This window comes from Bufo bufo, chromosome 10 (assembly GCF_905171765.1).
Source record: "Bufo bufo chromosome 10, aBufBuf1.1, whole genome shotgun sequence".
In the NCBI taxonomy this organism is placed as follows: Eukaryota; Metazoa; Chordata; class Amphibia; order Anura; family Bufonidae; genus Bufo; species Bufo bufo.
Genome location: NC_053398.1, coordinates 85,130,753 through 85,143,211, shown reverse-complemented (window position 1 = coordinate 85,143,211; position 12,459 = coordinate 85,130,753). Strand labels below are relative to the sequence as shown.

Genomic DNA, 12,459 nt, shown 5'->3' with positions numbered 1-12,459 from the left:
TATTAAGGGGGTGATAGGACTGTATATTGACGGTGGCTCGGGAGGGGGTGATGTTCTTTACATGGGACTATATGTTGAAGGTGGCTGGGGAGGAGGTGATGTTATTTACGTGGGACTGTATATTGGAGGGGGAAAGAGAGATGGTGTAATATTATTGACATGGGACTGTATTTTCGAGAGGGCTGTAGATAGAGAGGGATTTTATTTACACGGGACTGTATATTGGAGGGGGCTGGTGAGATGGTGTGATGGTATCTACATGGGACTCTATGGCGAAGGGAAGGAAATAATGTTATTTACATGGGATTGTATGGTGGAGGGGCTGAGGAATTATAATTTCTGAGGACACTTAACTGAGGAATATAAATACTGGAGGCACTTCAGGGCGAGCATTATAACAGTAGTAGACAATATAAATATTGGGGGCACTGTAGGGGCATTATTGGGCCATATGCATTGGGGCTTGGGCCCCAGATCTTTTGAGACCCTAGCAACGCCCCTGCTCCTCAGTAAAAGACATGAAAGCCCTCCTGGAATTTGTAAAAAAAAAAAAACACCTAAAGGACTCTCAGGCAGCAAGACACAAGATTCTCTGGTCTGATGAAACCAAGATTGAAGCCGACACTCTGCCGAATATCACCCCTAGAATAAAACTTGGAATTATGCCGTGGGGATGTTTTTCAGCAGCTGCAGGGAAAGTGGAATGGAGCAAAGTACAAAGATATTCTTAATGATAGCCTGATCCAGAGTGCCCTGGACCTCAGAGTGGGTGAAATGTTCACTTTCCAATAAGACAATAGACAATGACCCTAAGCAAACAGCCAAGGCATCAATGGAGTGGCTTAGGAATCACTTTGTGAATATCTTTGGATGGCCCAGCCAGAGTCCTGACCAGTAATGAGCAGCAGGGGCAATATTCAAATTCGCGATATTTCGTGAATTTCCGTCATATATTCGCAAAGGGATCATAGGTACTGATAAAAAGAAATCTAGAATATTCACGATGACGAAGATATAGAAGTATATGCTAGATGTTCAAGAATTGCTATTATTTGCGATAAAAATTTGCGATTAGAATATTCGCGATCAACACTAGTCCTGACAAGAACCCAATCGAATATCTCTGAAAAGACCTGAAATGGCTGTCCACTGATGGTCCCCATGCAACCTGACAGCTTGAAAGGATCTGCAGAAAATAGTGACAGAAAATCCCAAAATGCAGGTGTGCAAATGTTGTGGCATCATGCCTAAGAAGACTGGAGGACGGAATTGCTGTGAAAGGTGCTTTAACTAAGGGTACTTTCACACTTGCGGCAGAGGATTCCCGCAAACGGATGGCATTTATCAGACAGATCCGGATACAGATCCGTCTGACAAATGCATTGAAATACCGGATCCGCATGCGCGGACCAGAAGAACAGATCCGTCAATGCGGCAATTTTTATGCCCAATCCGGCACTAATACATTTCAATGGAAATTAATGGATTTTTGGCCGGAGAGAAAAATGTAGCATGCTGCGTTATTTTCTCTGGCCAAAAAACGTAAGAGGGACTGAACTGATGCACCTGATGCATCCTGAACGGATTGCTCTCCTTTCAGAATGCATTAGGATAAAACTGATCAGTTTTTTTCCGGTATTGAGCCCCTAGGACGGAACTTAATACCGGAAAAGAAAACGCTAGTGTGAAAGTACCATAAGTACTGACTAAAAGGTCTGAATATTTATGTCAAAGCTATATTAAAATAATTTATTTTCAATAAATTAGCAAAGATTTTCATTTTCAAAGATTGTCATTATGGTGTATTGAGTGCAGAATGATGGGGAAAAGCTTGAATTGTTTTTATCTTAGCACGGGCCGCAACATAACAAAATGTGAAAAAAGTGAAAGGGTCTGAAGACTTTTAAGGTCCATTCACACGTCCGCAATTTCGTTCCGCATTTTGCGGAACGGAATTGCGGACCCATTCATTTCTATGGGGCAGCTCGATGCGGACAAGAATAGGCATATTCTATTAGTGCCGGCAATGTGCGGTCCGCAAAATGCGGAATGCACAATGCCGTGTCGGTGTTTTGCAGATCCGCGGATCCGTGGATGCGCAAAACACGTTACGGACGTGTGAATGGACCCTTAGAATGCACATCATTTTCTATTAAAGAGAGTAAAAGGATGAGGAGAGGAGAGAAAGAGCAAAAATCAGAAAAAAAATATAAAAATAAATAAACAAGAAAAAAATCCTAGGAGACCACAGAATGCCATATACCAATTTCCAGGGTAATTGGAGCAGTTTTGATTTGTGCAATCGATTCAGTCACACATTGAATTTTCTGAAAAAAATGCAATTGCCTGCTCGGTATAGTTCCACGTCAGACAGCCTCATTCACTGGAGCATTATTAAAGAGGACCTTTCACCTGGAAAAACATTGTGAACTAAGTATACAGACATGGAGAGCGGCGCCTGGGGATCTCACTGCACTTACTATTATCCCCGGGCGCCGCTCCGTTCTCCCGTTATAGGCTCCGGTACCTTTGCTTTTTAAGTTATAGTAGGCGGTGTCTGCCCTTGTCCTGTGGGCGTCTCCCCCTCCTAGGCTGCAGCGTTGGCCAATCGCAGCGCACAGCTCACAGCCTGGGAGTTTTTTTTCTCCCAGGCTGTGAGCTGTGAGCTGTGCGCTGCGATTGGCCAGCGCTGCAGCCTAGGAGAAGGAGACGCCCACAGGACAAGGGAAGACACCGCCTACTATAACTTAAAAAGCAAAGGTACCGGAGCCTATAACGGGAGAACGGAGCGGCGCCCGGGGATAATAGTAAGTGCAGTGAGATCCCCGGGCGCCGCTCTCCATGTCTGTATACTTAGTTCACAATGTTTTTCCAGGTGAAAGGTCCTCTTTTAAGCAACCACGATAGGAGAGGAAGCATTTATGACAGGGATCCCGTTAAAAAAAGGAGGAAGCATCTGCAAGTGAGCTGTTCTATTTTCCAGCCAGAGGGTCCCAGGACGGTTCCCATGTCAGCAGCAGAACTAGACAGTAGCTTCAGGGTTTAGTAGAGTGTCTGGATGTTTGTGGTTTTAGGTTTGGGTTTCATCCTTTTCAATGGAAAATCCACACCACAAACCGGTATTAGAAATTGCAGATTTTGGTGTGGTTATGGTGCAGAAATGCACTTAAATCCACACGGAAATATGTGAAGATCTTATGTGCATTCTTCTGCACTCATGTGAAGGTGACCTTAGGCTATTGATGCTGTTTTTGGTGCCGATTTTTGTGCCGATTTTCTGTCTATGTTAACCCCATTGAAGTCTATGGGGAAAACCACTCTACAGAAGTTGCAGAATCGCAAGAACAATTGACATGCTGCGGATTTCAAAATCCGCACAACAGGTCAATTTCCACACCTAGGAAAAAAAGAAAAGTGTACACGAGATTTGTCAAATCTCATTCACTTTGTTGGTACTGTTTTAAGCTCTGGTTTTTAAGCACGAAATCCATGCAAAAAAATAATACATAGAAACATAGAAACATAGAATGTGTCGGCAGATAAGAACCATTTGGGCCATCTAGTCTGCCCAATATACTGAGTACTATGGATAGCCCCTGGCCCTATCTTATATGAAGGATAGCCTTATGCCTATCCCATGCATGCTTAAACTCCTCCACTGTATTTGCAGCTACCACTTCTGCAGGAAGGCTATTCCATGCATCCACTACTCTCTCAGTAAAGTAATACTTCCTGATATTGCTTTTAAACCTTTGCCCCTCTAATTTAAAACTATGTCTTCTTGTAGCAGTTTTTCTTCTTTTAAATATTCTCTCCTCTTTTACCTTGTTGATTCCCTTTATGTATTTAAAAGTTTCTATCATATCCCCTCTGTCTCGTCTTTCTTCCAAGCTATACATGTTAAGGTCCTTTAATCTTTCCTGGTAAGTTTTATCCTGCAATCCATGTACCAGTTTAGTAGCTCTTCTCTGAACTCTCTCCAAAGTATCAATATCCTTCTGGAGATATGGTCTCCAGTACTGAGCACAATACTCCAAATGAGGTCTCACTAGTGCTCTGTAGAGAGGCATGAGCACCTCCCTCTTTCTACTAGTAATGCCTCTCCCTATACACCCAAGCATTCTGCTAGCATTTCCTGCTGCTCTATGACATTGTCTGCCTACCTTTAAGTCTTCTGAAATAATGACCCCTAAATCCCTTTCCTCAGATACTGAGGTTAGGACTGTATCACTGATTTTATATTCTGCTCTTGGGTTTTTACGTCCCAGGTGCATTATCTTGCACATAGAACTGAATCCGCATCATGTCCAGCCACCCATAGGCCCCTTGCAAACGAGCGTGTCCGGATTAGGTTGCGAATACGTTCATTGAAAACTGTGCGATTTCGCAAGTAAGTCCATTCAGTTTTGTTTGCGATCGCGTTTAGTTGTTCAGTTTTTATTGAGCAGGTGCAATGTGATTTTATGCGTTTTGCATGCTCGTGGTAAAAACGGAATGTTTACAAACAACATCTCTTAGCACTTGCTTGCGGATGCGATGAGATTTTCACGCAGCTTTATTCACTTCTATGGGGCCAGCGTTGAGTGAAAAATCGCAGAATATAGAACATTCTGCGATTTTAACGCAACGCACAAGTGATGCGTGAAAACCAACGCACATGTACACAGCCCCATTGAAAGGAATGGGTCCGGATTCCGTGCAGCCGCAGTGCGTTCGCATCACGCATTGCACCCGCGCCGAATACTCGCTCGTGTGAAAGGGGCCTTAGGGTATAGCCAAATGGTCCGGTTTCCTGATACAGTTTTGGAAGCAAAAACCAGGAGTTCAAACAAGAATTAAAAAAAGGGGAGGTTATATTTGTCCTTCATACTTTCTATCCGTATTTGATACGCTTCTGTTTCCAAAACTGTATCAGGAAACCTGACTGTGTGGCCGTACCCTAACTCCCTCAATAAATCACGGCTCTACTGCTCCTAGCACTAAGTAGTACATTAGTATTTTAGTGATTTCATTTTCATAAATGTCTTGATTTTTCTGCCTAAAGGGGATCTGGCTATATGCTGCATGTTGGCATGTATACTCAAGTCTGTCTCACCAGAAGCCAGTCTAATTGAACAAACAATTGAATACAGCAGAGATGATGTGCTGGATGCAGACGATATGGCTACCCTTACCAACTTGTTGATCCTCAAGTCCAGCCTAACCTAGGGCTTTGCCCACACATAGCTTCTTCTGGGCATTGCTGTTTGACGTTCTTCAGTGCAGAATGTTTATGTTCAGATGTAGCATCTGTTTTTTTTTTAATGCTTTATGACACAAACTAAAAGATTGTTGATTACCCTGAGGAGCTCCACTTGGCTGTACAGTTTGTCAGCTTGTTGCAAGTCAAAGGCACAATATTTTATTACTGATAATAAGGGGAATTCTCTGATGGGTAATGTTAAAATAGAGACAATTTGACACAGTTTATGGCTGTCAATGTTAATAGGGGTACTCTGGGTGGTATTGTTTATAGGGCCTCTCTCTTGATGGCACTGTTTATGGGAGTACTCTGCTGAAAGCAATTCTGAGAAGTTGACAGCTAAAGATTGCAACCTGGGTTGGTATTCTAAGAATAAACACACACTTGAGCCCTTGCTAGGACCCTCGGGATAGTTACTGACAACAAACCAAACGGTCCTCTGACCAAGAAATCCCTTCAGGGGTCCTAACTATATATGCATCTAAAATTACATCTTTTATTATATTCACTTAAAACTGCTATTATAGAAAATAAAAAAATGTGTATAACTAAAACTATCAGGACTAAGCAGAGGGTATCAGTTTTAACGCCAGTATATGGTAGTACTAAGATATGTGTTTTTTGTTGTGACACTGGGTTTGATAATAATTACTGCTTGTTGAAAACGGAGTGGTGTGTCGTTTTTTTTTTTTATTATTATAATATCAACACCTCCATATATAACCTTTTTGTATATTCACTTTTTGCACCCTATATGGTATTGCGGTGCAATGTGTTGCTGATAACAGCAACAATATGTTCTGGGGGTGGTTATTAGCAGTGTGATTCAACAGCGATATTGATCACCTACACATTTATAATCCACTACTATGTTAGTTTAACAGTCGTCCGTTCAGTGCTTTATTTTATAGCACTATGTTGTTAATAAACACTGTTTTCAAGGGACGAACAGTGTATTATTATTATGTGATATCAACACCGCCACATGTAGCCTTTTAATGTATTGACATTTGCAGCCTGTTTAGACTTGCAATGTGAGAGACTCACAGTATAATGCTACTGCGGTATTCACCGCTATGTGTGCTATTACTTGCGCACTGATTGTACACTCTGCTCATTCACATATGCTATGTGAATTGTGATTTCAAGCACTGAGCGGATTGATCACATACACAGTTCACTACACACACAAGGCTACATGTGAGGGTGTTGATATCACATAATAATAATTGTTATTATCAAACCCAGTGTCACAACAAAAAACACATATCTTAGTACTACCATATACTGGTGTTAAAACTGATACCCTCTGCTTAGTCCTGATAGTTTTAATTATATTAATTATACACATTATTTTTTCTATAATAGCAGTTTTAAGTGAATATAATAAAAGATAGTTTTAGATACATATATAGTTAGTACCCCGAAAGGGATTTCTTGGTCAGAGGACCGTTTTGTTTGTTGTCAGTATTCTAAGAATATCTAATTTACTGAAGAGATATGTAAATCAATATTATGAGAGACATAATTTAATTGAATGTTGACATGATAATACAGTGTAATATAATTGGAGTTGTAACGAACAAAACAATGACAAATGTTTTTGTATTTTACAGCATGTAGCCTACCTTACTGCATCGATAGGAAAGCACTGGGTATGCACTGAAGATGTCTGGTGTTCTCTCAATGGATCCCAGCAGCGTGGATATATTTATTATGGCAGACTTGTTGCAGCTAAATGGCTTCCCCTTATGTTCTGCTGCAGCCTTTTCTAAAAATGGCAGCAATTCCTGAAAAAATCCAAATTGCACTATGTTTTACAATTTTATGCCTTGACTTGATATCACCTTTTCCTAACTTAAGAATTATATTGTAGTAATAATACTATGGTCAGAATTCAAGTCATTAAAGGGGTTATCCCACTTCGCCTTTTCATACTTACCTGCTGCCAGCGCGCCATTCACTTCCTGGATTCTGGCTGGGGGCGGGCTTCATCTTGATTGAAGTCTTGCCCCGGCCGAGCCACGCGCTGGACTGAACCCGTTTGCGGCTCTGTACTATCCTGGCCAGGAAGAAGTCATCATCGCGCATGCGCGGCAGCGTGTGCGTTCTGGACAGCGAGCGGCCCGGTCGGGAGAAAAGAAGGAGTCTTCTGCGCAAGCGCGGCCACCGGGATTCCGGAGAAGAACGGTGGCCATAACCAGGGGAGACCGAATGACAACAATGAGGAAAGTGGGGATGAATTTTATCCTAAACGGTGGGAATTTAACAGTGATCATTATGATGGGGTAACGCCTTTAAAGAGGTTTATCCTGGTTCTGTATTTAAAATGTAAGGAGACAAGTAACATACATAAATATGTGTACAGTATAAACAGAGGCACATTTTATTGTTCTGATGTACAGTAGTACTGCTTAGCTTGACACAGCCAATGGTGGATCACAATAGGAGCGTTTAGAGGGACAGCCCTGGGCACAACATCCTTGTGTGGCCCATTACCGCCCAAAATGCCCACATTATACAATGCACTGCCTCTAAGCTGTGTGGCCACTACGCTTATGTAGTGCCCCTCTGTAGGTCTGCTCACCGCTGCAGGCCCAACTTCCATGCTTTCCACAATGCAGCATATACTCAGAGAGCTAAAATGTGGTGCTCCATAGGACTGCAGGCAACATCTACTACATTATCTGTACTAAGAGAGTTATCATTGTGTTATCTGTGGTGTTACATAGAACTGGAGGTAACATCTAGTACATTATCTATACTTAGAGAGTTATCATTGTGTTATACAGTATGTAGTGTTACATAGGACTGCAGGTGACATCTACTACATTATCTATACTTATAGAGTTATCATTGTGTTATCTGTGGTGTTACAAAGGACTGCAGGTGACATATGCTACATTATCTGTACTCAGTTATCACTGTGTTATCTGTGGTGTTACATAGGACTGCAGGTGACATATACTACATTATCTGTACTCAGTTATCACTGTGTTATCTGTGGTGTTACATAGGACTGCAGGTAACATCTACTATATTATCTGTACTCTGAGAGGTATCATTGTGTTATCTGTGAAGTGACATTTTGGGATGGTCAGGGGAAAATAAAGGGAGGGGGCCCAAGTTGGAAGAATAGCCCCGAGCCTATGATGCACAAAATCTGCCCCCGCTCATGGCGCAATAAACAAACAGTTGCAGCAGTGTACCCCATCACAGTTAACTGTTCACACTGATGTCATGACTATTTTTTCAGATGGGTTCATTTTCAGATCCTGACAAATCCTATTCACAGTCAGTATTTGGTCAGGCTTTAATCAGTGATTTCTATCAGTGATCATGAAACAAAATCAGGAATGAATCCTATACAAAGATAAGGTATAAAGGAAGGATTTATTTAGCACCTGTTCTGTGTTTATGACACACTCTTGGTTTTGGCCGAAAATTACTGATGAAAATCATTGATCGATCACTGATGTGTGAAAGCAGCCTTAGGCCTCATGCACACGGACGTTTTTTTTTTGCGGTCCGCAAAACGGATTTCCGTTGGTCCGTGATCCGTGACCGTTTTTTCGTCCGTGGGTCTTCCTTGATTTTTGGAGGATCCACGGACATGAAAAAAAAGTCGTTTTGGTGTCCGCCTGGCCGTGCGGAGCCAAACGGATCGGTTCTGACTTACAATGCAAGTCAATGGGGACGGATCCGTTTGACGTTGACACAATATGGTGCAATTGCAAACGGATCCGTCCCGCATTGACTTTCAATGTAAAGTCAGGAGTCCCTATTATACCATTGGATCGGAGTTTTCTCCAATCCGATGGTATATTTTAACTTGAAGTGTCCCCATCACCATGGGAACGCCTCTATGTTAGAATACACCATCGGTTTTTAGTTAGATCGTGAAACTCAGATCCGACAGTATATTCTAACACAGAGGCGTTCCCATAGTGATGGGGATGCTTCAAGTTAGAATATACTAAGAACTTTGTACATGACTGCCCCCTGCTGCCTGGCAGCACCCGATCTCTTACAGGGGGCTGTGATCCGCACAATTAACCCCTCAGGTGCCGCACTGGCCACCAATGTGTTAAATACAAGGGAGGGAGGGGGGGCCAGCCGCACTGGCCACCAATGTGTTAAATACAAGGGAGGGAGGGGGGGCCGGCCGCACTGGCCACCAATGTGTTAAATACAAGAGAGGGAAGGGGGGGCCGGCCGCTCTGGCCACCAATGTGTTAAATACAAGGGAGGGAGGGAGGGGGGGGGTCGGCCGCACTGGCCACCAATAAGTTAAATACAGGGGAGGGAGGGGGGCCGCACTGGCCACCAATGAGATAAATACAGGGGGGGAGGGAGGGGGGCCTGCCCCCTGCTGCCTGGCAGCACCTGCCAGGCAGAAGGGGGCAGTCATGTACACAGTTCTTTTAGTATATTCTAACCTGAAGCGTCCCCATCACCATGGGAACGCCTCTGTGTTAGGATATACTGTCGGATCTGAGTTTTCACAAAGTGAAAAATCAGATCTAAAAAGCTTTTATGCAGACGGATCAGCGGATCCGTCTGTGTGAAAGTAGCCTACGGACAAGGATGACGTAGGCCTCATGCACATGACCGTTGTGTGCATCCGTGGCCGTTGTGCCGTTTTCCTTTTTTTTCGCAGACCCATTGACTTTCAATGGGTCCGTAGAAAAATCGGAAAATGCACCGTTTTGCAGCCGCATCCGTGATCCGTGTTTCCTGTCCGTCAAAAAAATATGACCTGTCCTATTTTTTTGACGAGAAAAAGGTTTCTGATCAGGCGCAAACACACAGGCTCCAATCCGTCTCTTATAAGTGAATCTTCTTTAATTGCATAAAATGTATAGAACAACGCGTTTCGGGGCTCAAAATGTCCCCTTCATCAGGTTAACAGTAGTCACAATAACTAATGGTAAATACAGGTATATAAAGAGGAAAAAAAAACGTCACAAAACGGGTTACGTGAGAGCAGTTTTTTGGCGTTTTTTTTTTTTTTCGGATTGGAGCCTGTGTGTTCGCGCCTGATCAGAAACCTTTTTCTCTACAAGAATCCTTTGGGGGATTGGGCCTCCGATCCCAAAGATACCTCTTCTGCGGCTGCATCCACGGATCCGGAAAGTCTCTCTTTTGCTTACATACCTACAATAGAGTTGTGTCTATTATTGCACAACCTAATAAGGTGAGCAAACAATTAAGTTTGTATTGAACATACTACCCTATTGTGCGCCCCCCCATACCCCTTTTTTTGTCTCTATGTTCCCCTCCTGACCGAGGGGTACTCTAGACTCGCCCGTGGTTACCAAGACTATTTTTTTGACGGACAACGGTTCACAGACCCATTCAAGTCAATGGGTCCGTGAAAGAACACGGATGCACACAAGATTGGCATCCGCGTCCGTGATCTGTGGCCGTAGGTTACTTTTATACAGACGGATCCGAAGATCCGTCTGTATAAAAGCTTTTTCAGAGCTGAGTTTTCACTTCATGAAAACTCATATCCGACAGTATATTCTAACACAGAGGCATTCCCATAGTGATGGGGACGCTTCTAGTTAGAATATACTACGAACTGTGCACATGACTGCCCCCTGCTGCCTGGCAGCACCCGATCTCTTACAGGGGGCTGTGATCCGCACAATTAACCCCTCAGGTGCTGCCCCTCCCTCCCCAGTTTTAATTTCATTGGTGGCCAGTGCGGCCCCCCCTCCCTCCCTCTATTGTATTATTTTCATTGGTGGCACAGTCTGCGGCCCCCCCGGCCCACCCTCCCTCCCTCTATTGTATTATTTTCATTGGTGGCACAGTGTGCGGCCTCCCCTCTCCCCCCCCCCCCCATCATTGGTGGCAGCGGAGGGTCCTGGTTGCCATGGTTACCGATCGGAGCCCCAGTGATTAAATTGGAACTCCAATCGGAACTCTCCGCTGCCACCAATGATCGGGGGGAGGGGGGGAGGCCGCACACTGTGCCACCAATGAAAATAATACAATAGAAGGAGGGAGGGGGGGCCGCACACTGTGCCACCAATGAAAATAATACAATAGAGGGAGGGAGGAGGGCCGGTTCGGGCCGCACACTGGCCACTAATGAAATTAATACAATAGAGGGAGGGAGGGGGGCCGAGGAGGGTCTGCCCCCTGCTGCCTGGCAGGTCCTGATCTCTTACAGGGGACTATGATACGCACAATTAACCCCCCTCAGGTGCAGCACCTGAGGGGTTAATTGTGCAGATCACAGCCCCCTGTAAGAGATCGGGTGCTGCCAGGTAGCAGGGGGCTGTCATGTACACAGTTCTTAGTATATTCTAACTTGAAGCGTCCCCATCACCATGGGAACGCCTCTGTGTTAGAATATACTGTCGGATCTGAGTTTCACGATCTAACTTATATCCGACAGTATATTCTAACATAGAGTCGTTCCCATGGTGATGGGGACGCTTCAAGTTAAAATATACCATCGGATTGGAGAAAACTCAGATCCGATGGTATATTAACTCCTGACTTTACATTGAAATCCGCTTGCAATTGCACCTTATTGTGCCAACGTCAGACGGATCCGTCCACATTGACTTGCATTGTAAGTCAGGACGGATCCGTTTGGCTCTGCACGGCCAGGAGGACACCAAAACTTTTTTTTCATGTCCGTGGATCCTCCAAAAATCAAGGAAGACCCACGGACGAAAAAACGGTCACGGATCACGGACCAACAGAACCCCGTTTTGCGGACCGTGAAAAAATACTGTCGTGTGCATGAGGCCGTACGCGGATGGCAATCTTGTGTGCATCCGTGTTTTTTCACCGTTGTCCATCCAAAAAATAGGACAGGTCATATTTTTTTGACGGACAGGAAACACGGATCACGGATGCGGCTGCAAAACGGAAAACGGAACAACGGCCGCGGATGCACACAACAGTCGTGTGCATGAGGCCTTACCGTGAGCTTGCTCTGTTCCAATTTTTTGGTTAAATTTTTTTATGCTGTAAAGAATAGTGCAGAGAGCTAACTAAAATCTAACAGAAAAGAAATGCCACAAGTGTAAACAGAGCCTTAGGGGAACTAGGAACGTTTTTACATGGTCCAATAGAGCAGGCAATGATCGGGAATGAACCTTCACACAAAAGCTCATTCCAGATCATTGCCGGCTCATTAGATAAACTAACATGTACCAACGATTTCTGCTGTATGGGGATGAATGACCGTT

The 12,459-nt window shown here is 44.0% G+C and overlaps 1 protein-coding gene across 1 annotated transcript in view; it reads right to left on the bottom strand.

Moving 5' to 3' along the window:
• LOC120980312 (C-factor-like) overlaps window positions 1-12,459 on the bottom strand; it is an 85,440-nt gene that overhangs the window by 32,614 nt on the left and 40,367 nt on the right. Inside the window, exon 4 of the mRNA XM_040409342.1 lies at window positions 6,871-7,032. Coding sequence (XP_040265276.1) covers window positions 6,871-7,032 — 162 coding nt within the window. The remainder of the gene's footprint in view (window positions 1-6,870; window positions 7,033-12,459) is intronic.